The sequence below is a fragment of the Scleropages formosus genome, chromosome 14 (assembly GCF_900964775.1).
Source record: "Scleropages formosus chromosome 14, fSclFor1.1, whole genome shotgun sequence".
In the NCBI taxonomy this organism is placed as follows: Eukaryota; Metazoa; Chordata; class Actinopteri; order Osteoglossiformes; family Osteoglossidae; genus Scleropages; species Scleropages formosus.
Genome location: NC_041819.1, coordinates 25,588,275 through 25,611,263, shown reverse-complemented (window position 1 = coordinate 25,611,263; position 22,989 = coordinate 25,588,275). Strand labels below are relative to the sequence as shown.

The 22,989-nt window shown below is 56.0% G+C and overlaps 4 protein-coding genes across 14 annotated transcripts in view; 2 read left to right on the top strand and 2 right to left on the bottom strand.

Annotated features, from left to right (window-relative positions):
• The window catches only part of LOC108931950 (cilia- and flagella-associated protein 47-like), a 39,477-nt gene extending 31,280 nt beyond the window's left edge, over window positions 1-8,197 (bottom strand). For 5 of the 10 annotated variants that reach the window (XM_029257797.1, XM_029257794.1, XM_029257793.1 and 2 more), the window contains exons 1-12: window positions 7,590-8,196; window positions 6,621-6,775; window positions 6,129-6,244; window positions 5,890-6,028; window positions 5,576-5,804; window positions 5,184-5,344; window positions 4,906-5,057; window positions 4,543-4,781; window positions 691-886; window positions 572-614; window positions 359-478; window positions 94-268 (exon numbers count right to left, since the gene is read on the bottom strand). In XM_029257797.1, the coding sequence (XP_029113630.1) occupies window positions 94-268; window positions 359-478; window positions 572-614; window positions 691-886; window positions 4,543-4,781; window positions 4,906-5,057; window positions 5,184-5,344; window positions 5,576-5,804; window positions 5,890-6,028; window positions 6,129-6,244; window positions 6,621-6,775; window positions 7,590-7,751 (1,887 nt within the window). In that variant the 5' untranslated portion in view covers window positions 7,752-8,196. Of the gene's footprint in view, window positions 1-93; window positions 269-358; window positions 479-571; window positions 615-690; window positions 887-4,542; window positions 4,782-4,905; window positions 5,058-5,183; window positions 5,345-5,575; window positions 5,805-5,889; window positions 6,029-6,128; window positions 6,245-6,620; window positions 6,776-7,589 lie in introns of all 10 variants that reach the window. The other 5 variants (XR_003798133.1, XM_029257798.1, XM_029257799.1 and 2 more) reach the window with 3 other exon arrangements.
• A 42-nt stretch (window positions 8,198-8,239) lies between these two features.
• On the top strand, window positions 8,240-13,753 carry prrg1 (proline rich Gla (G-carboxyglutamic acid) 1). The gene is made up of 4 exons (XM_018748032.2): window positions 8,240-8,485; window positions 9,096-9,141; window positions 10,499-10,659; window positions 11,311-13,753. Exons 2-4 carry the CDS (start codon window positions 9,129-9,131, stop codon window positions 11,728-11,730), a joined length of 594 nt encoding a protein of 197 aa, XP_018603548.2. The 5' UTR covers window positions 8,240-8,485; window positions 9,096-9,128; the 3' UTR covers window positions 11,731-13,753.
• A 557-nt stretch (window positions 13,754-14,310) lies between these two features.
• On the bottom strand, window positions 14,311-18,110 carry cpox (coproporphyrinogen oxidase). Of its 2 annotated transcripts, XM_018748048.2 has the most exons (8): window positions 16,953-18,110; window positions 16,279-16,422; window positions 16,103-16,213; window positions 15,870-16,011; window positions 15,249-15,467; window positions 14,782-14,886; window positions 14,543-14,672; window positions 14,311-14,502 (listed from the first exon to the last, which is right to left on the bottom strand). In XM_018748048.2, the coding sequence occupies exons 1-7, from the start codon at window positions 17,452-17,454 to the stop codon at window positions 14,588-14,590; spliced, it is 1,308 nt and encodes a 435-aa protein (XP_018603564.2). In that variant the 5' UTR covers window positions 17,455-18,110; the 3' UTR covers window positions 14,311-14,502; window positions 14,543-14,587. The 2 variants fall into 2 exon arrangements, with proteins under 2 accessions (XP_018603564.2, XP_029113935.1); XM_029258102.1 differs by having other exon boundaries at window positions 14,311-14,672.
• Window positions 18,110-22,507, top strand: ccdc181 (coiled-coil domain containing 181). Its single transcript, XM_029258103.1, is given in 7 exon segments — window positions 18,110-18,211; window positions 18,313-18,437; window positions 19,838-19,955; window positions 20,196-21,174; window positions 21,177-21,328; window positions 21,694-21,851; window positions 21,938-22,507. Coding segments are annotated over 5 exon segments (1,578 nt in total). The 5' UTR covers window positions 18,110-18,211; window positions 18,313-18,437; window position 19,838; the 3' UTR covers window positions 22,110-22,507.
• Window positions 22,508-22,989: the final 482 nt, after the last annotated feature.

Sequence of the window (22,989 nt, the reverse complement as noted above, 5' to 3'; positions counted from 1 at the left end):
ACAAACTGTCATCAAAACACGACACGTTTACTTCTGCGTGTGCAGGAACAGCGACACATTTACACCACCGTATGACGTGTGGGAACAGCCCACCTGCCGGGAAGCGCATCTCGTTTCCATGGCGACGAGGGCGCAGGAGGACAGGAGGCGTCCTTCGGGGGGGGTCTTCGAGCCCTCGGCTTTAGTCGATCGCAGGTCCATCAGGCTGATCTTCGGGGACTGGAGCCCGGCGGCCGGCAGACACCCCGAGTCCTCCTCCCGCGGCTCCCTGCACAAACACACCACGAACGCTGGATGTTCCGGAAACGTCCGCCGCAAACGGCCCCGGGGCCCCGCCCTGGGCTACAAGACCAGCTACCTGGCTGCCTGCAGGGGAGACCTCTGCAGGGCCCTGGTGAAGAGGAAGTTGTGCTTCCTTTCTAGCACCTTCTTCTCTGTGTCCCCATAGCATAACTTCTGCACCGTGGTAAATAAGGTTCTGTGAGGTTTAAAACACAAAAACAATGATATGCATGCAAATGGGGGGGGCGTGTCACACCTGCGAGGTGTGCTGAAAAGAGCTGTGTCCCACCTGCAATGCGCTCCTGTCCTCCTGGAAACGGTGGAAGAGATGCCTGCAGCCAGAATAAGGACCTTAGGACAGGTGGACACCTTTGGACACATCCATGTGCGGGGGGGGTCAAGGCTCACCTGGGCGCAGCGGGGGGGGCACGTGTACAGCCATCCCGCTGCAGACGGCAGACAGGTGCAAGACCACGTGGCTGAAGGGCTGGCTGCGGAGCCACAGGGAACCGGCAGATAAGTGCGCTACCTGTCCAAGGACCTCGACCAACTGTCGAACCCGGAACGTCCCCATGTGGTGTGGAGTGAAGGTGAGCGTCACCTCCTGGCAAAGAGCCGTTAATGGGCAGTCAGGGGGGTCCAGCCAGATCAGCAGGTGTCAGAGAGGGTGGGGTTGCTATGAATGACAAATACTTTGTAACTGTTTATTTTAAAATTGTTTTAATGTAACACTGAGTTACGATAAAACTGAAACTAAGTAACGGAAAATAGAACTAATTTCTCCGCCAGAATTTACGATTTAATGCCAGCTGTTGACTGATCAATCCCATAAACATGATCAACGATACTCATCCCGTCATTGATCACCAACACTCAGGAACAGCAGACAGGTGCTGTAAACAGTGTGGCACTGAGTTGAATTAAGTTGCTCACACACCCGTTCTGCATGGGTGCTCTTTACTGCCACCTATCGACACGGGGGGAAAACGCGGGTCGAAAGTCTGAGCCCCTCCGCCATAGGGAGGACGTTCTCATACATCGACCAGCAAGGGACATGCAGTGACAATAAACACTCCGGAAAATGTTTGCATTCCCCTTCCTGGATCGGGGCCTTAGCGTGGCGGAAGGGCTTGCGTGATCTAGGGATCTCCAGAGCTATGTCGTCGGGAGCACTATGCTCCTGTTTGGGTCTCCCAAGGCGAACAGGTCTGGAGTGAAGATCCAGAATCCAGACTAACACAATCCAAAAACCTCCATTAAGAAAGTAAACAAGAGAATGTTCACCCTGCCCAGAATAGGGTCACTGGGACCTACACCTGGAGCCAGGCCTGGGGGTAGTGTTCCTAGGCGAGCGCCTGGTGGCCGGGCAGCCCGAAAAGGCATCGTGGGGGGACCATGTCGGCCTACCACCTGCAAGGTTCAGCATGGGGGTCAGGTGCAATGTATATCTGGCGGCGGGAGGGGTCGGGGTGGCGCATGGCGTCGTAGCCCCTTGCGATGAAAACTGGCTCTTGGCATGTGCAATGTAACCTCCTTGGGGGGAAGGAGCCGGAACTGGTGCAGGAGGTTGAGAAATACCAACTAGATATAGTTGGGCTCACCTCCACTCACAGTGTTGGCTCTGGAACCAAACTCCTCGATAGGGGGTGGTCCCTATCCTACTCAGGAATTGCACGAGGTGAGAGGCGCCGGGCAGGTGTGGGTGCCATATAGTTGGAGTTTGCTCCGGTGGATGAGAGGGTTGCCTCAATGTGACTTAGGGCTGCAGAGAGGAAAACTTTGACTGTTGTGTGTGCTTATGCACTAAACAGCAGTTCGGAGTATTCAGCCTTCTTGGAGAAGGTAAGTAGGGTTCTGGACAGGGCCCCACCTACAGACTCCATAGTCCTGCTGGGGACTTCAACACTCACGTTGACAGTGACTGGAAAATCTGGGCGGGGGGTGATTGGGAAGAACGGCTTGCCTGATCTAAACCTGAGCGGTGAAATGTTATTGGACTTCTGTGCTACTCATGGTTTGTCCATAACAAACACCATGTTCGAACACAAGGATGCTCATAAGTGTACTTGGTACCAGAGCTCCTTGGGCCAAAGGTCAATGATCGACTTTGTAGTCGTTTCTTCTGACTTCAGACCACATGTTTTGGACACTCGGGTGAAGAGAGGTGCTGAGCTGTCAACTGATCACCATCTGGTGGTGAGTTGGATCAGATGGCGGGGAAAACTGATGGACAGACCCGGTAGGCCCAGACATTTAATGAGGGTGTGCTGGGAACGACTGTCAGAGGACCTTGTCCGGAATGATTTTAACTCACACCTCCGGGAGAGCTTCTCCCATGTCTCAGAGGAGGTGGGGGACATGGAGTCTGAATGGACCCTGTTCAAAGGAGTCAGGGCCAGAGGCTTTCGGGCTGTCAGAGTCCATTTCCCTGGTGGAAGTCACTGAGGTAGCTGGTAAGCTCCACAGTGGCAAAGCACCAGAGGTGGATGAGATCTGCCCGGAAATGCTTAAGGCCCTGGATGTTGCAGGGATGTCAAGGTTGACATGCCTCTGCAATGTTGCATGGACCTTGGGGACAGTGCCTTTGGATTGGCAAACTGGGGCGGTAGTCCCTATCTTTAGGAAAGGAGACCGGAGAGTGTGTGCTAACTATTGGGGCATCACACTTCTCAGCCTCCCTGGGAAAGTCTATGCTGGGGTGCTGGAGAGGAGGCTCTGGCTGATAGTTGAACCTCAGATTGAAGAGGAACAATGCGGATTCTGTCCTCCTGGCGTGGAACAGTGGACCAGCTTTTTACCCTCTCACAGGTAATTGAAGGGGCATGGGAGTTAGCTAATCCAGTTTACATGTGTTTTGTGGACTTGGAGAAGGCATATGACCATGTTCCCTGGGAAATTCTGTGGGAGGTGCTTAGGGAGTATGGGGTACCGGGGCCACTACTGCGGGCCATTCGGTCCTTGTACATACGGAGCGAAAGCTGTGTCCGCATATTTGGCATTAAGTCAAGCCTGTTCAATGTGGGTGTTGGACTCCGCCAAGGTTGTGCCTTGTCTCCACTCCTGTTTGTGGTTTTCATGGACAGGATATCATGGCACAGCCGAGGTCAGGAGGGCATTCTGTGTGGGAGTTGGAAAGTGACGTCTCTGCTTTTTGCAGATGATGTTGTCCTTTTGGCACCGTCACATGGTTGCCTCCAACACGGAATGGAAAGGTTTGCACCCAAGTGTGAAGCGGCTGAGATGAGGATCAGCACCTCAAAGTCTGAGTCCATGGTTCTCTCACGGAAAAGGATGGCATGCTCCCTCTAGGTAAGAGGAGAGAAATTGCCCCAGGTGGAGGAGTTTAAGTATCTTGGGGTCTTGTTTACGAGTGAGGGGAGAAGGGAGCGTGAGATCGGCCGCAGACTGGGAGCAGCGGCAGCAGTAATGCGGTCGCTGTACCGGACTGTAGTGGTGAAGGGGGAGCTGAGCCATAAGGCGAAGCTCTCTATTTTCCGGTCGATCTACGTCCCTACCCTCACCTATGGTCATGAACTTTGGGTAAGGACCAAAAGAATAAGATCCCAGATACAAGCAGTCAAAATGAGTTTTCTCCGCAGGGTGCTGGGACTCACTCTCCGTGACAGGGTGAGGAGTTCGGACATCCGGGAGGAGCTCAGAGTAGAGCTGCTACTTCTCCAGATTGAGAGGAGCCAGGCATCTGATAAGGATGCCCCCTGGGCGCCTCCCTTTGGAGGTATACCGGGCACGGCCAACTGGGGCGAGGCCTCGAGGTCGGCCCAGGACCCGCTGGAGGGATTATATCTCACAGTTGGCCTGGGAACGGCCGGGGATCCCCCAGGCTGAGCTGGAGGAAGTTGCGGGGGACAGGGGCGGCTGGGCCTCTCTGCTCTTCCTGCTGCCACAGCGACCCTTTTAGGACAAGTGGGACGGAAGATGAGATGAGATGTTCGCATCCTTCAAAACCCCTCACTGGACGTTGGTAGCGGAATAGCTGTGTACTCATGCATACACAGGTATTTTTAACCGAAAGTAACTGACGCCAAGAACCTTAATTGGACTTCTGCGGCAGGGGCGGGATTCGAACTTAAGACGTCCACATTGCAGAGACAGTTTTAAACACGATGCCACCTGCTGCCTCATAGTGTAACTGCAGGCCATGCAGTCCCAACCCAGCAGGACATGACAGACCAAAACTGACAGGTGTGACTTCACCTGTCGGTGCTCGGGGGGGGGGGGGTGTCGCCATTGGCGGTTTACCTGCTCCTGGCCCGGCGGGATGTGACCCCGTGACGGGCGGCTGAAGAAGTTAGCCGTCTTGCGAAAGCTGAACGCTGCAGGAAGCAGAGGACAGGTGTTCTGCAGGATGCAGAGGACACCGACGCTCTGTCCCATCATGCACTGCTGGAAGGAGAAGGTGTGGCCGGGCTGCGGCCGCAGGGACGGAGGCAGACCGACACCTGTGACAGCCAGCTCTGCGGAGCCCCTCCGCCCCCCACCTGCAGGGGGCAGCACAGTGCAGGCAGAGCAGGGTTAGCAGAGCGGGCCGCAGTAACACCGCAGTAACACTTCCAGTTTGCTCTGAGCATCAGTCGTGACGATCTGCTGAGACAGACATGTTACCACGGCAACCTGGGGCCTCCCAGGGCTGGAGGTGCGTGCAGGTCTGGGGGTGCGTACAGGTGTCTCTGCTTCCGACGATGTCGAACTTCAGGAAGAGGGAGAAGTCTCTCCTGGTGGCTGCAGTGTCCCCTTCCTCATCCCCAGGACAGCTGCTGCGAGAAACAGGCGAGCCTTCCAGAACCTTCCATTGTCCTTCTCGTTGTGCTCGGGCTGGAACATCACTGGACAGCATGACCGAGGACAGGCAGACACAGGGAGAAGCACTTCCTTCACGTTACCTGATTTCCATGGGACTGAAGCACACGCCCAGGTGGACACTCTCATCCGGACCCAGTCGGCCCTCGCAGGGCACACAGGACACCACGGAGCAAGTGTCCACACGTCTCATCTGGTGAGTGTCGAGTAGGGCGGCGTCGGTGCTCCTCCACAGGTCCGTCCCCTGAGGGGTCACACCTGTACAGTTACACGCCTGCACACTTTTGGATTGGTACCAGTTACCCACACAAAGCAACTACCTGTGACATTACAAACTGTCGTTGGTTCTCAGTGAGTCTGAGTCTGTAAGAAGAAATATGTCAGCAGTGGGGCTGGATCTCAGTCCTCGCATTACACACCTGTTTGTGTGTGTGTGTGTGTGTGTGTGTGTGTGTGTGTGTGTGTTTCCCAGTACCATCTCAGTGCCAGGCGCATCGTCAAGTAGAAGGGCCACCCAATCGCAGGCCTCGGGACCCTTGTTCCTCAGGATGATCCGCTCCACACGAGATGTCCCAAAGTAGGCGGGGCCAAAGCGCAGACAGGTGAGTTTCTCCCGGCCGGATGCATCCAGCAACTCTAGGACATGCTCTACCATCTCTACCTGGATCCGTAACACCTGGTTCTCTCTGCCCTGCAGCACCACCCTGTGGCAAAAATGTGCACACCGATGCAAATGTGTGAAAACACACACACACACACACACACACACACACACACAAACACACACACCTGGCCTCCTCGTTGACCCGCCGGGGCCCATCGGCACGCAGCTCCACCTTGATTGTCTGGTGGCTCCCGGGGCCTACGGTACCGCAGTGAGGGACGATACTGAGCGGAGTTTTACCGTGGTACATGATGCTGAACACACCTGCAGGAGCACACAAAGCAATCATCACACAGCAACTTCATACCAAATACAAAACTCAGGTGCACTGAGGGATGTGGCATGCGAGGGGACAGAGAGTCACCTGGAGCTGATCCCTGATTGGTCAGTTCCACCTCCCTGCTGATTGTCTGCTGGTTGGCAACTACTGTCCCAAAGTCCACCAGCAGGTCCACGTGCAGAGAACAGGATGGAGGGAACCTGGAGAGACACAGATAGTCAGTGGATGGTTAGTGGGTAGTTGGTGAACAGTTTGTAGACAGTTAGTGGACAGCTGTTTGGTAGTCTGTGGACAGTGGGACGGTTAGTGGACAGCTGATCCATGTCCACTGAGGTGAATAAGAGCAGAAGAATCATCCACAGGAAACACAGGTGATTCAATGTACAGGTTTCGCTTTCACTTTGGTCACTTTCATCTCCACCTCTCTCATCTGCTCCCTGTGCCTGTGGAACCAGACAGTCGTGTCTCGACTGGACGATAATAATAACTTCATATGACCCCCCCCGGCCCCCATAATGATTTCGTGCTCGGCCACAGACACAACGTGAGGGGTAAAGCAGGTTGCCGAGCGCTCACGCCAGCAGCGGGACCTCGGCGACCTCGTCCTCGTAGTGGAGCAGTAAACGGTCTCGGACGTCCTCGTCACGCTCCGCCCGGAACTCGACCGTGGCGGTCAGCGACAGGCCAGCCGGGACAGGAGAGCGTGGGTTCCGAACCCGCAGGCGGAACATCTGGGGTATGGAGGGGAACGAGAGCTGGATCAGTCACACGGTGCAGCAACGGACAGCAGTCAGTGCACGCACACGCATGTACACACACACACACACACAGAGCGACGCTACACTAAGCAGTACCGTTGACATGAACATGGAGTTGAACTGGGAAGATGAACTAAAATGCGGCATCATCATTCAGCGTCTCTCAGGCCACTGAGATGTCAGAACAGCTGACCTGGGCATACCTGGGTACCAGTGTACCTGTGTACCTGTGTACCAGAACGGAGCGACATGCCTTTGGTGCCCTGCTCTTACAGTGCGAGCACAGCCTGGCCGAGCCGTGTCGTACCTGGGCTTTACCGTGCTGTACCTGAGCTGTGCCTGTGTTGTGCTGCAGCAGGTGGCATAGTGGTTACTGGTTTTGTACCGTGCTGTACCATGCTGTACTGCAGCAGTACGTCTCAGTTGGGTTACTGCGGGGTTATGGAGTTCACTGCATGAACAACAGTGTTTTTGTGACAAACTTCAGAGTAAAAGGAACTGAATTTAAATACTGTAGTGAGTTTACTGTGTTGATTTGATCCACTAGTCTGCGTTTACAATAAACACATTAATTTCACTTCACACTAACAGCAACAAACTCATTTAAAGTAGACATGGATCCATTAATAATCAATCATTAGCCATTTAATCAGTTAATAATCAATCATTAGCCCATTAATCAGGTAATAATCAATCATTAGCCCATTAATCAGGTAATAATCAATCATTAGCCCATTAATCAGTTAGTCTTCAGTTATTAGTTCATCGCCAATCACCACTCCAGTACCTTGGACACGGGTCCGAGAAGCCTCATCCGCGCGCTGCTCGTGCCCGCGTTCCTCACCGTCAGGGTGCAGCGGTACACCTGTCCCACCCGCACGTCCTGGAAGCGCACGAGCGCGGGCTGGACACACACCTGTGGGGCAGGTGCGGGTCCGCGGCTCGTCATCCTCGCTCCTTCCTCTTTCTTTATTCGCTCTTATTTCCACTCGCGACTCCGATCCTCCGCCGAACCTCGGAGCGCCCGACTCGAGCTGGACGCGTCCTCCGTTGCCTAGCAACCGCTCCCGCCGCAGCGGCGTTCTTCGGTTCCATGGCAACCATGCGCCCATTTCGAGCGTGGATTTGTCACGAGTTCTCAACGTTGATTCCGATCACGATGGATGTGCACTTGCATTTGATTTGGGTACAACGTCTGTGCGGGATTTTGTGTCAAATTACAGCTGCTCGCGGCCCGGGAGCTTTGTTTGAAAAGAAGAACAAACGCGCGCCATTTATTTTATTTTTTTAGCTAGTTTTCACTAATAGTTTACATTGCTTTCCATCAACGCAAACCTGTGGGCTGCACGTAAAGCGGTCCCGGGTCCGAAGGGGGAGAGACACTGCGGACGCCATGACGTCATCGCGCTCCCGCCGCCCCCTCCGCCCTTGTGCTGTGTGCGTGCGTGCGCGCGCGCAGCGCGGCACGGGAGGCTCGGCTGCGGTCCGTCGGTCGGAAGGACGAGAAGGACGGACGGACGGAAGGAAGGAAGGAAGGAAGGAAGGAAGGATTTACCCGCCCGGGGTCGAGTGTTTGTCGCTGCGCAGTTTTTCTGAGGAGCCGCAGTCGGCGCGCGGATGACAGACTTTCCGGCGCGAGAAGCGGAGAGAAAAGGCGGGCGCAGCGCTCGCGCTGGTCGCGCGGTGAGCGATCATCCGATCGAGACGGAACGAAAAGGCGGGACCGGACAGCGGGACAAGTCAAGCGATCGATTTGGGCTCCGCGATGAGCGAGCGAGCGAGAGGGGCGGACTGAGCGGCGGAAATGTGGGGGGGGGAAACTGAGTAAAAAATAATACAGTACATGGCATGCGGTGAGGGGGAAAAGGTGGCTCGCGCCGCTCGGAACGATCAGAAACGATCAAGAAACGATCAATACTGAGCTGGAGGAAGGAGCGGAGCGCGAGATGACAATGAATGAATGGGGGCGGGCGAAATGTATACAAAGTGTCATAAGTGACATATTTGGGCTTTTTATTATTGTCCTTCCCTATTAATTGATGGAAAGACTGAGAGGCGCTGAGAGAACACACACACACACACACACACACACACACACACACACACGAGCAGAAACGAGAAAGTCTTCTTTCCCTGCTATCGTTTCACTGATTTTTAAATGAGTGATTTCTGATACCACGTGATCCCAGTGATTTCGCAGTGATTTCAGTTAAACTCTGTCTCAGTGTCATCATTGTGATTATCATTAATACCCAGTTATAAATAATCTTTAATGTTCACCTCTGTGCTCCAGGTCTGATACCTGCTGGACGTCGCTGTGAGAATCATGGCCAACAACGGTGGGTATGAACACGCGCACACGTGTTCCCAGAGCTGTTGGACACCAGTCAGTCTGAACTTGAATTGCTTGTTGGGTTTTCTTTTTTTTTTTGTTAAAGCCCTAAACTAGATTTATGTGAGAACAGAGGAGGAAAGGTGTGTGTGTGTGTGTGTGTGTGTGTGTGTGTGTGTGTGTGTGTGTGTGTGTGTGTGTGGCACCAATACACCTTCAGAGTTCGCACGGTGATCAGACATTAATGCGGGAACATGAGGAACGTTTCTTGGCGTGTCGGCCTTTGTCCGCTTTGACGTTACTCCCAGACCGTTGGAGGGCACAGGAGGTGCCGAGAGTCCGCAGCTCCCTGACGAGGAGAGTTTTACCGCGTGTACCTCGAACCCAGCGCCGAGGGTCTCCTCCTCCTTCCACGAGTGTGACCGGAATTTCCTGGCGTGTCGGGAGCACAATGGCGCGTTTGTGGAAACGCTTTCGTTGGCTCTCCTCCAGTGCGGCGGGACAGTTCGTGTCTGTTCTCCGGTCCCGGGTCCGATCGGCCCCGTTGCGTCTCTCGCTGCTTGTGGAGCTGTTCGGGCCGGGGTTAATTGTCTTTAAAACATAATGTGATCCTGTTAATTTCACACTTACTGTCCAAACACTTCCATGCGACCTTTAGTTTAGAGTTGGGTGTTTCGGGTATGGGGCTCGAACCAACAACCTCAGGGCAGCGGTCCACCGTCTGCTGTCCTCACACAGAGAGAAAAGCTAAATATCGAAACGGTTCATCATCAATGATAAACAGGATTGAGAGATGAGTTGCAGTGGTGACTGTAGAGCTGTTTGTACCGTGGTGTACCAGTGTTAAAAAAAAAAAAAAAAAACCTCACATAATCACACATACATAGTGTATGTATGAATGACCAAGTGCAGATAATACATTGATCCCTGGGTTGGGGTTATGGCCCCTCCACTCTGGAGGCGGTTTGTTAAACTGGGGACCAGTGTGCACTTTGGCTGCCACCCCGCCCCAGGAGAGCAAGGCATTGTGGGAAACTTGGCCGGAGCCCCTCTGGGCCCAGAGCTGCTGTGGAATGCAGGGTTTGTGGGGGGAGGAAGTGACTCATTGTTCACAGTTTACTGTGTTTGCTGGGCACCTCGGCGTAGCGGTCAACTTGACCGGGTGCGATCGGGGTGGCGCTGGGTTCCCCTGAGCAGAGGGATTAATTTGCATCATCCTTGTTTTCTCATTTAGTTCACACCCTTTTCTACTATAGTACACTTAGGCTGTTTACCCTCTTAAGCCGAACACAGAGAAACTCACGTTTACTGTGTTCGTGGAACTGTGTGTGAGCAATAGTTGTAGTAACTGTTACCCCCCCCAGTGTTCCTGCCCCCCACAACGGCCCACGGGCTGCTGCTGCGACGGCCTCGAGCCAACAGCCTACTGGAGGAGATCAAGGAGGGCAACATCCAGAGGGAGTGTCGCGAGGAGGTGTGTTCCTACGAGGAGGCGCGCGAGGTCTTCGAGAACAACGAGAAGACTGTGAGTGTCGGACGGGGACACACACACACACACACACACACGACACGGACACGGACACGGACACGGACGGACAGAGTGGATGGGGATAGCGGGCTCCTCCCGGGGCCTGTGATAAGGAAACACGTCCACACATGTGGACACATACTCACTGCCCATTGCAGCGTCGGGGCTCCTCCACAAGGGTTCGAATGTTTGTTACTATGGTAACAAACCATGGCATCATAAAAAAGCAGCTAGTATGGTGGTTAGAGCTGCAGCTCTTGGATTTGAAGGCTGCAGCTTCAAATCCCGGCCCTTGCAGTAGTGCTTTTTCTGGTGGTACTTACCCTGACCTAATCCGGTAAAAATTCCCATTATGTTCATGGGATACTTCTCTCCAAAGCAAATTACAATTATTTACCTTTTATACATCTGGGTAATTTTACTGGAGTAATTTAGGGTAAGAACCTTACTCAAGGCACTACAGCTGGAGGTGAGATTCAAACCTGTGACCTTTGGGTCCAAAGGCGGCAACAGCCCCAACCACTACCGCTATCGACTGCCCCAATTACTGCATTAACGGTAAATTGGTGTAAATTGCCATGGGGAAAAGTGTCCGACAGAGGAAGGTTGATGCCCCCCCCCATCTGTCCTGCTCTGTCTCCCGTGCAGAGGCGCTTCTGGGAGGAGTATGTACGGGAGAGTTCCCCGAAGGGCAACCTCGGCGTCGCGGGGCTCCAGTCCCTCTACCTGGTGCTGCCGCTGCTCGTGGGGCTGCTGCTCATCGCCGTGGTGATGGTTGCCGTGTGGAGGTGCCAGTCGCGCAAGGTCTCCCAGAGACGCTCCGCTGCGGGCCACGCCCACGGGGACCCCGGCCTGTCCCTGGTGGTCCTGGATCCGCGGGGGCGGAGCCGCCCGCCGGATCCGGCCCCGCCCCCTCGCCCGGAGCCCGTACCGAAGCGGGTCGGTCCCGCGGACCCGCCCCCCTCGTACGAGGAGGCCGTGGGCTGCAGGGACGTGCAGGTTCATGTGGATCCGCCCCCGCCGTACGACGACATCGTCACCTCGGGCTCCGCTGGCCCTGGCGAGTAACAGCCACGCCCCTTCCCAGCATGCCTAGCATTCCCAGCACAGCCCTGTCCTCGTGCTTCCCAGCTCCCCTGCGCCCATCGCGACCTGTTGGACCGCGTGTTGTCGGAAAGACCCCCGGCAGACCCCCCCCCAGTCATTCAGCCGAAAGGGCGGGGCTCCTCTTAGCCAATGGCATGGAGGAGGGAGGGGGACTGAGAACTGAAAGCTCTTCAGTCGTCCTTCGTTGACAGCGCTGTGACGGTCCCAGTCCGTCTGTCCCCCAGGGGGCGCTGCATTGTCATTGTGTGTGTGTGTGTGTGTGAGAGTGAGAGAGAGCGCGCGCGCTCATCCCCAGACTGCCACTCAAGGGACAGGCCACTGCTGCTTTATTCCGGGTTTGAGAGAATTACAGGCATGGTAAAGATTTACCGCCCGTTTCCGGCCTGTTCTGTCACGTAGCTCGTACTGCACCCCGGTTGCTCTTAGTAGCTGTGGAGGTGCGCTGAAGGGGGTGTGTTGAGCAGCAGGGGGTCGAACCCTCGCCTCTGGGGATTATAGCGTAATGAGTGATGGTAAAAGGGCGCGGTGAACGGCAGCACTACTGCGGGTGGTTGTGGGTTCGGGTCACATGCGTATAGCGGTCCTGCAGCTGTCGCTGCCCACACGCTCACCTTTGTCTTCACAATATAGCAGCTTAGTGGGAAATGTAATACGGTGCTTTACTGTGGTAAAGGAGACTCCTCCAGCACAATAGCACTGCTCTGGTTTTGCCTCATTTCCCATATCGTGTACCAGTGGAGTTTCGGCGTGAAACCGGTTCTTGTGTAAGAAACGATTCTGAAAAGGACCTTGGGCACCGAGGAAGATGAGTTGCCCTCATACAGCAAAGAACTTGAATGGCGAACTCGGTAATGTTGCGCTTTGCGTCCTGTGGGAGGGGCCCGGATGGCGTACGTTTACACCGTTTCCATAGCGATGTGTTCTAACAGCCCACTGCTCCCTCAACCCCCAGGGCATTGAGCTGTTTACTGCATGGTTTATTTGAGCGGCAGGGGACATGGGTTAGAACTGCTTCTTTAAGAGGGGCAGGAGCTGGGTTCAAATCTCAACTCCTGCTGTCGTACGCCTGAGCATGGTACTGGCCCTCGGGTCTATGAATTACGCAGGGAAAATTACCCTGCTGTATAAATGGTAAATCAGTGGAAGTAACACTAACTGAACATCCCAAGTGGGGTGTGGTATTCTTGCTCTCTCTCGCTTGCACGCACGCACACACACACCACATCTCCATTACACAGCACCTGTGCTTTAGGGGTGGAGCCTGAACATGCAGTTTTTTTTTTTTTTTTTTTTAAAGTTTCTTTGGCTTTAAGTGTTTCTAAAGAGTGATGAGGTGTACTGGTTGTGGTCTTGGTTTCGCAGGCAACCAGTGCACTCTTACAGGGTCACCTAGCACTTACTAACCACATTTTCATTTTTTGACCACTGTGAGAACAAGGTACTCCTGTCCCCCCATAGCTCTAGGTTCAAGGGTCTGCGTTCCCACCCAAGACCAATGAGCACATGAGCTTGCACTGAGGGTCTTCCAACAGCACACAGAAGGGTGTTTGAGTCACATCTACCAGTCGAGCCCAGGCATGGGGGCACTGCTGGGGGTGGTACCTTTTCCCATGAGGGAGGGTGATGTTTGCAGTGTCACAGTAACGTACTGTATTCATACACGTGTAAAAATGCCCACGCACACTTGCACAATACGGTTCTACTGAGTTTTTACCGCTAAGGCGTCCACCGGACGACCAAGTCACCTGTGAAGTCTACCTGGTAACTATGGTAATGATGTAGCGTACAGAGCTGTTTGGGTTTACACTTCCACACGCGTGCAGGGACTCGTGCCAAACTCCTGGACAGGGAGGGTCCTGCCGTCGGGTCCTCTCCCCACCAGCTGGAGGACCCTCCTCGTGAGCACAGGACCGAGTGCCTTACTTTACCCCGGTGTACAGGACTACTAACTGTGTGCATTTGTGCAATAAAGCAGTGAAGTGTTTGTCCTGCTCATGGTTTTCAGTGGGGGAGGGAGTGGGCACAGGACTAAACCTCACTGAAGCAGTTAGTGTTCGCAGCCACATGTTGAAAATGTGAATTATATTACATAATTATGACCTGCTTGTTAACATTAGCAATCAGCAGGACTGGCATCTGTCTCACTCCATCTCCGGTGTCCCCCAGCACAAGGTCCTGCCCAGGTGTCCCTCAGGGACTGGTGCTGGGACCCCTGTTGATCTCCTTACACACCTACTCCTCTCGCTTTCACTGACATTCGTGGTCCTTTCGGTCCTCAAACGTCACACATCCTGGAGGCTGAACATCACCTGAAACAGTCTCTACAACTCTGACATCGTCCGCCAAACCTCATCTCTCCGCGGCTGTGTCTACATTCAAGCAGCAGCTACGCATTAGTGCTGGACCCGCCCCCTCGCACCCAGGCCCGTGGGCTCCATGGAGTCTTACAGAATGACGCTGCTGGCCAAACTGATGCTGCTGACACCATGGGGGGGCGGGGGTGTACTGCTGCACCAACCAAGACGAGATGCCACACACTCATAGGAAATTAAAGCAATCTTTAATAATTTCATGAACTACATATGAAATAAGTACAAAAACCTGAGCAGTAAATCGGTGTCCGACTCGGTCAAGGTTCCACACAGAGCACTTTCGAGTGAAACGGGCAACAAGGGCAGGTACAGAACAAGCCAATCAGAGTGCAGAGGGTCCTGTCAGCCAATGAGAGCACACCTGATCACAAGTGTTAGTGAGCAAGCCAATGAGAGCACACAGGAGGCAGAGAAGGCGGAGTTGGATGCGGGAGGTGTTGTCATGGTTACACCCAGTCCTTGGGTTTCCGCAGCACTTCCAGCATCTCCGCCTCCCGAGAGCCTTTGGGTGGTTCATGCATGTACTCCCACCTGGGGGGGGGGGGGGGGGGGGGTGTCTGTTACCATGACAACCGCTTACATCACTTCACACAGTGAAACACCTGGACTCAAACCCTCACCCACATGGACAGCTGCTCACCTGGCTGTGAGAGGGAGGGACATGAGGATACTCTCGATCCTGGAGCCAGGAGTGGCCAAACCAAACTTGACACCCCTGTCGTAGACCAGGTTAAACTCAACATACCTGAAGGAGGGACAGGGACACACACACGGGCTGTAAAGGAGACATCATTTTAGACTTTCCTTTCCTGTTTGATCAGTTTATTAGGAGCTCCAAATTGTTCATCTGCAGAGAACCCTGCTGTACCACAGCTGGCCTGCAGGGGAGCCCATACACTTGTATAAATATACACACACACACACACACACACACACACAGCGCTAAGCGTAGTGGACCCCCCCAACTGGAGTCGGAGGTGACAGCAAGTGCGATAAAGGGTGAAGAGTGCAGTCTTGCCTCTGTGTCCATAATGACACTAATTGTAATTAATAATTCTAATTGATGTCCCGGCAACGGGGGTGACAGGTGGGTCCCGACCCGCTCACCTGCCGCGGCGCACCTGCTGCCACTCTTTCTCGCGGGCCGTGAAGGTGTCGCTCAGGTGCTTGCGCACGATGGGCAGGTAACAGGGCACGACGGTGCGAGCGCAGCTCCTCACGAAGGAGAACGCCTCCTCCCGGCTCGGCGCGTCCAGATCGTCGAAGAAGATTCCGCCGATACCGCGCGTCTCGCCGCGGTGCCGGATGTAGAAGTATCTGTCGCACCTGAGGGGGAGGGGTTATGGGTTGGGTCCGCTGCTCACACTAACGTGCATGAGTACACGCACACACACACAGGGTGGGGACACACAGATAAAGGGCTCAACCCCAACGGTCCATCTCGAGACTCTCATCAGCAGAGCCTCCTTGTTCTGAACTTATCACAACCCAACAGCTCTACTGGTCACCAGACACCAGTCTCTCTCCCACACACACACACACACACACACACACACACACACACACACACAGAGAGAGAGTCTGATGAGGCCATTGCAACACGCCACTATACGTATAATTGACAAAGTCACATTCCACACAGGGGTTTTTCTCTCTTCGTTCGCTTCCTGCCCCTGCGGTGCCGAACCGCGGTCGTTCACAGTCCCCCCCCGCCCCCGGCGGTCGTACCACTCTTTGAAGCGGCTGTAATACTGCGGGTCGTGTTTGTCGCAGGCCTCCTTCAGGGTGCCGTGGAAGTGCAGGGCGTCGGCCTCGTCGACGTACACGGGCGTGAGGTCCGTTCCGCCGCCGAACCACCACTGCTTGGACCCTGGGGTACGGGGTTAAAGCGCTGCTCACCGCGGTACGCTCGCCACGCCCTCGCGGTGCCCCCATCGGTAAGCGCCGTCACCGTCACTCACCGTCCGCCTCCTCGATCTCGAAGTAGCGGTAGTTGAAGTGGACCGTGGGGATGTGGGGGTTCTTGGGGTGGATCACCGAGCTGACGCCCATCGCCCGGAACGGCAGCTTCCCTGCGGACACGGGAGCGTCAGCGTGCGGTCAAAGCGCGGCGAGAGCGCGGTCGGCGCTCGCTCACCATCTTTGCCCTTGAGCACTTTGCCGCGGCTCCGCATCTGTTTGGCCGCCTCCTCGGTCAGGTGGCCGAAGACGACGGAGACGTTCACGCCGGCCTTCTCGAACACCTTTCCGTCCTGCAGCACGCAGCTGATCCCGCCGCCACCTGCAGAGATCCACCGGGGTCAGGGGTCACCTTCATTTACATTGTCAGTTGTTGTTTGTCAGTCACGTTTCTCAAAAGTGACTTCCAGTGAAGTCTAGCGTTATGAGCCCACACACCTTATTCAGCGCGGCCGCGGTGGCTTACGCTGCTAGATACACTGCTTACACTGGGTCACTCATCCGTACATCAGTGGAAAACACACACACACACACACACACACTCTGTCACTCACACGCTACGGGGGAACCTGAACAGCATGTCTTTGGAGTGTGGGAGGAAACCGGAGCACCCAGAGGAGAACATGCAAACTCCACGCAGACCGAGCGGGGATCGAACCCACGTCCTCTCGCACCACCCAGGCGCTATGAGACACCAACGTCGCTCGCTGTCTCCCCCCAACCCAACCCAACCCAACCCCGAACTTCCGCGCTCGGAAAGAGGACCTCCGGGTTCGAACAGGAAGGAGCAGCTGGCAGCAGTCAGTGCTGCGGCGCGTGGCGATCGGCACGTAGCAGGAGCAACGTACGCACCCTCCTCGCGCTGCCAGCGGTCCACGCGGAACGTGCCGCCGTCCACGTGCTCGAGCGCGCGGCAGAACTCTGCTTGCGTCTCCATGATGAGCAGCTCCATGCGCGTGCTCGTGTCGCGCGGATTCCGCCGCAGAACCTCGACGTCCGTCACGGGCCGCGACATGAAGCGCGCGCACCTCTTCATCACGTCCTCCTCCTCCTCCTCCTCCTCACCGTCTTCCTTCTTCTTCCTCCTCTTCAGCTTCTCCTCCACCTTCGCCGCCATCTCGGCCGTGTAAAAGTGGCCGATCGCGGCCGCGCAGACCGCCGCCGCCGCCACGAGCGCGCCTGCCGCGCCGCGCGTGCCCAGGTGAGACACGAACCTACGGCCGGTCGCCGGCTCGAGCCGCGCGCTCCTCCACGTTCTGCTGAGCGTCAGCGTGTCCGTCCTGCGGACCGGCAGCAGAAGGCGCGCGGCAGAGCGGCTCGCAACGGTCACACCGCACAGGACGAAGGCCGCCATGGTGAGCTCGAAGGCGTCCGAAGGGGCCGGAGCGAGCGGTCCAACTGAGACACCGCGGAGAGTCTCACCGTGTTAGAGCGAGAGCGAGCGCCAGGTCGCGTGGCATCATGGGACAGTGAGTTCCGGGCACAGGAACCGTGTTTTCAGCAGGAAGTGCACGGATTATAATGGGAAAACTACGTGTCCCAGAGGGCAGCGCGCCTAAGAGGGCTTCCTTTTGAATTAAACTTTATGCAGTAAAAAAAAAATTAAAAAGCCGCACGACGAAAAAATGACACCTGTATGTGGACACAACATTTATTTTATATTTATTGACTCTATCTGCTTCTATCCTGGCACTCACTGTAGGCAACATACGTAGATGCAGAATGAAGACTAAATGAAATGAAATATAATAATAATAAAGGCGCGATCTGGACCCGTCCGCCGCTTCATTTTACTTTTATTTTATTTACCACATTATATTTTGTACTTATGATGATGCGACGAGAAAAGCGCGCAGTAAATACAGCTTCAGAATGGGGTCACCCACTGGTTCGGCGCCTGCGCGGGTGCGCCTCGCGCTGCTTCGCCCGTCTCCATGGCAACCGGCTCTAACGCTGGACACTGGAGCGCGGCGCGAGGGCGGATTACCTGCCCGCTCGGGGCTTAAAGAGCGAAACAATCCGGCGTGAAGCAGGGGGCAGAAAAGAGGCGAAAAGGGAGAGAAAAGGCGGCGGAAGAGGTGCGGGGGGAGCGGAGGGGCGCGAGGAGACAGGTGAGCGACACACACACACACACACACACACACACACACACACACACACACTGTCCGTCCGCACGCCACGCCACTCTCGTCCTTCATGGTCCGTTCCCCAGCACAGCACCTACACGAGGGGGGAGCCACAGTCAGTGTCACCTGGTGGTGCCCAGGCTGAAGGTCGCGGGCTCGAATCCCACCTCCTGGTCCTGCTGCAGGACCACGATCATCATCATGATTCCAGGTACTCGCTCTGAGTCTGAGCTCACACACACAGTAAACTTTACCCTGCTGTACTCCGCGTGTCCCCTTGTGGAAGGAGTCCGGTAAATAATCGGTGACATAATTATGGCAGCAGGCGATCGCGCTCCAAGCGCAGTGAGAGTGACGTCAGTGATCGCGCGCGGGACACCGAGGAGCCACGGAGCCGCTTTACCTGGTCCCAGGTAACACTGTACCGCGCTGGACTTCACAGCGTTACTTTGATTTTACCGTAAATCACGACACTGGTCCGTTTCCCGACATCTAACCCCTCCCCCCCCCCCCCCCCCCCGGCCGCGGCCCGAGCCCTGCAGAAACTGGGACTAAATTTTCTTCTAACTGCTGTTGTTCAAATGTCCCCTCCCTCACCCATAGTTACTGTAGTGTACTGTACTTTAGTGTTAACAAAAAATTATTTTAGTAATGGGGGGTGCCGTGGTGCAGGGAATAGGGCCTTTGCCTGCTCTCTAGTGGGTCTTGGGTTTGAGTGGCGCTTGGGGGGCCCTGCGCTGCCCTCTATCCTCGCGCCCTGTGTTCGAACCAGCAGCCTCCAGCTGACATGGTGTTACCTTAACAGCACTCAGGGTCCCAAGTGTTTAATTATGTTCTCTCACTCACTCGCACGCCCGCACGCACCTGATCGCTGGGTTTGACCCCGGCTCAGTGTGTGTGGAGTTTGAATATCTTCCCCGTTTGCGTGGGTTTCCTCCCACAGTCCAAAGACACACTGTTCAGGTCCACCCATAATATGCGAGTGACAGAAAGAGAGTGTGTGTGTCCCACTGATGTACAGATGAGTGACCCAGTGTAAGTAGTGTAAGTTACCGTGGTGAATAAGGTGCATGGGCTGATAACACCACATAGAGTTCATTGAAAGTCACCTTGGAGAAAAGTGCCTGATAAATAAATAAATGTAAATATAAAATGTGTGTAACCGTTACCAAGCGTCCGATGGTAGCGTGTTCATCTCCTCAAGGTGAAACACTGTTCACGGAACACGCTTGGTGCGATAAAAGCTTTGCTTAGCTTTGTGTGTGTCTGTATACATGCATACACATAGTATGAGGAAGGTCCTGTACAGAGATGAGGGAGTTAAAATAAGTACAAAGAGCTTTTTTGAGTGTTTTCCTTTGCTTGGCTTAGTTTCACTCCAGACATGAGAGATATTAATGTGACCACACAGTTACTAATACTCTGCCCACACCAACTTAAACAGCGAGGAAACGGAGCGAAGGGCGCGATACAGTCACCGTGTCTCAGAGCTCCGCTCATGTAAACGAGCCGCGTGGTTTCCGTGGATACTTGCCACGTGAGCCTTTCCCCAGCGGCCGACGACGGACGCACCCGTGTAACGCGGGCGCTGCCCTCCTGCCTCTCACCCAGGATGAGCGAGGAGGCGCCGCGCGGCGGAGCGGGGACCCGACCCCACGAGGAGTACGAGGACGACTTCGAGAAGGACCTGGACTGGCTCATCGACGAAGAGGCGAGGAGCAGCGAGCAGGTGGGAGAGCTCACGGGTCCCGCTAACACACAGCCTGTCCGCATGCGCTCGGGACACGTAACCTGTCCGCACGTGCACTTGCGCAGCGGGGTTCGCGGGTCACAAACGGTCTGGGACCCTTGTCCATAACACAGAAAAACGTCCCAGTAGATCAGTGAGACGCCGGCCAGGACGCCGTTGGGGCTCTGTATGACTCCGCAGCCCGTGCGACATAGAGAAAATGTGTCGCCCCCGCCACAGGAACAGGGATACGAGGACATCGAGGCGCAAATCGACAAGGAGCTCGAGGAGGAAAAGGGAAGCAAGCGCCTGGAGCAGGACGAGCAGCGGACAGGGGGAGGAGGAGGAGAGGGGGAGGGAGAGCGGGGCACGGAGGAGGAGCGCTGGCCGTCCCCCATGGCGCCCCTAGAGGAGGTCCCCGCGCCCGATGGCGATGCCTGTGACGAGGCCCCTCCCCTGCCGCCACCCCCGAGCTCCCACGTCCCCACGCAGGAAGAGGATGCGGACAAGGAGAAAAAGTACATCCTGGAGAAGATCGATGAGGCCAACCGACAGCTGCAGGACCAGACCCCCCCGGACCAGATGCGGCGCCGACGTCTGCAGTTCAAAGACACCCTGGTGGACCTGGTGGTCCCGCCGCGGGACTACGTCCCCGAGAAGGATGCCGAGGACCAGGATGTCTCGGGACGGCTGTCCGAGCTGCAGATCTCCCCGCGGGGCGAGGCTCGGGTCGGGGGGGCTAGGGAGGGTCGCGTCCTTGTCGAGAAGGACGGCAAGTTCGACCTGGTGAGCCTGAGAGAGGTGGAGAGCCAAGGACTGCTGCCCCCACTGGCCCCACCCCACAACGAGGCCCCGGCCCTCTCCCAGCACTTATCGAGATCAGGCTCCTCCCCCAGGCTGGGCTCCGCCTCCACTGTCTCCGTGACCATAGAGCGCGCTCCCAAACCTCCCGCCTCGCCCAGGAACCGACCCAACTCGGCGGGGCCCCTGCAGCTGGTGGGACGCAGGAGGACGTCCAGGCGCCGAGCGCAGTCGGCCAACAACGCGTGGTCCTTGGCGACCTTCACGCTGTCGCCTGAGCAGAAGGAGCTGCAGGCGAAGCTCCAGCAGAGGAGGGAGAGGCTGCGGAGGGAGGTGGGTTCCGTCCCCGCTGTCCGTATTGGGGTCGGAAAGGGAGGCGGGGTCCGTCCCCGTTCTCCTCACCGAACTAAGTGCTCCCCCTGCAGGAGGAGGAGCGCCGGCGCACCCAGGAGGAGCACAAGCGCCAGCAGAACGAGAGGGCCTTCCAGGCGTGGCTCCTCCGGAAGAGGGAGCAGCTGCAGGAGGAGCGGCGCCTTCAGAGGGCCCAGGAGATGGAGAGGAAGAGCTGCAAGGTAGCGCGGTGAAAACACGGTGAAACGGGGTACCTTTGCCGGTGCAGAAATCCTGCCTTCTCGCAGGCATTTGTCCCTTTAATTTGCCGAGGAAGAGGAAATATTCCATCACACGTACACCTGTACCTAGCACATGCGTTCTGTCTGGGGACTCCATTCCTACTGGAGGTGTAGTTGATAAAAATAGTACACGGGATGGGATGCGATGCGATGTTGGCGCAGTCAGGGGTCCGGCGCTTTACCCCGGTTGGGTACATTGTCAGAGAGGCGCACGTCACACCGCTCGTTCTCCAGCGCAATCCCGTTAGCATCCGCACACCGCTTGACCCTCCGTGTCCGACCCCCTTCCCCACCCCCCCACCCAGCGGGAGCACAGCGACCCCCAGGAGGCTTTCAAGCTCTGGCTGCAGCGCAAACAGCAGCAGCAGGAGAAGCAGCGGCACCTGGAGACCTCGAAGCGCTTGGAGGAGGAGAGCGGCTATTTCCTGCACGACCGCGAGGAGTGCGACCGGGCCTTCCGGGGGTGAGTGCCGACCGCGGGCACCGCGGGGACCCCGGGCGGAGCCTTCCCGCAAACGCTCCTCACGCAGCTCTCCGTGTCGCCGGCAGGTGGCTCAAGCGGAAGCAGGCCGAGAAGCGGGCCGAGAAGCAGGCGGCTCGAGAGCGCTCCCGCAGGATGGCGATGGAGGCGCGCCGCGCTCGCCGCATGCAGGACCTGCTCTGCTCCGTCAACGAGTCCCGGACTCCGCGCCTCACCGATCGCTGCAGTTATCGCTTCTGAGCGCGATCGATCGTCCCTCCTCTGAGCTCCCCCTCTATTTATTTCTCCCCGCTGGCCTCGTGTCAGGAAAGAAACGAGCACATCAGAGGTGGAATAAATTATTAAATATCTGTGACAAAAGGTACCTGTCGTGTGCACGTGGTTATGATTATTTACACCAACGTAATGCACTAAAACTGCAGCGATCTACTACTGGACTGTTGCAGCGCGTGACTACTGGGGGGAGGCGGGGGGCGGTCAGCTCATCGCCACAGGACTCTGCAGAGGGAACATGAGCGAGAACATCGTGATGAGCTCCTGGGAGGTTAGAGGGAAAGTGTCCTTCGTATGAGTAGCATTGACAACTTTGTGTGTGTGTGTGTGTGTGTGTGTGTGTGTGTGTGTGTGTGCACTGTAACGCTAACACTTCCGGTTCGCCGTGACCCCGTGTGGGGCAAGTGGTTCAGACAATATGTGCGTGAGATACTGACACCACAGAACATTTCTTCTGGACAAAAAAAAAAAAAGAAAAGAAAGCAAGTAGGCGGAGTCTGCCTGACTGGGAGGTGACAGCAGGACAGTCTGTGGAAAACATACACACACACACACACACACACCCCGAGAACGCTTGTCCCAGGAAGGGTCATGGGGAGCCAGAGCCTAACCCAGCAACACGGGGAGTAGGGGACATAGCCAGGATGGGACACCAGTCTGTTGCAGGGCACCCCATGTGGGACTTGAACCCCAGACCCACCAGAGTACAGGCACAGGACAAACCTGCTGCACCACTGCGCCTCCCCGTCGTGGAACACTTTTCCCCAAGTGAAGACGTGTTTGGCGGACACTGAAAAGGAGGCTGGCCAGGACGGCCCCAAGAGCCTGACCAAATTCCACCCACAAA

Excerpts from the sequence above, each read along its gene's own strand:
- cpox (XM_029258102.1), bottom strand. The coding sequence starts at position 17,454 with ATGGCGGCCTTCGTCCTGTGCGGTGTGACCGTTGCGAGCCGCTCTGCC. Across the intron at positions 16,012-16,102 it reads CGAGATCGAGGAGGCGGACG|GGTCCAAGCAGTGGTGGTTC; the intron begins GTGAGTGACGGT and ends CCCGTACCCCAG. Across the intron at positions 14,673-14,781 it reads TCCCTCCCTCTCACAGCCAG|GTGGGAGTACATGCATGAAC; the intron begins GTGAGCAGCTGT and ends CCCCCCCCCCAG.
- prrg1 (XM_018748032.2), top strand. Across the intron at positions 10,660-11,310 it reads TCGAGAACAACGAGAAGACT|AGGCGCTTCTGGGAGGAGTA; the intron begins GTGAGTGTCGGA and ends TCTCCCGTGCAG.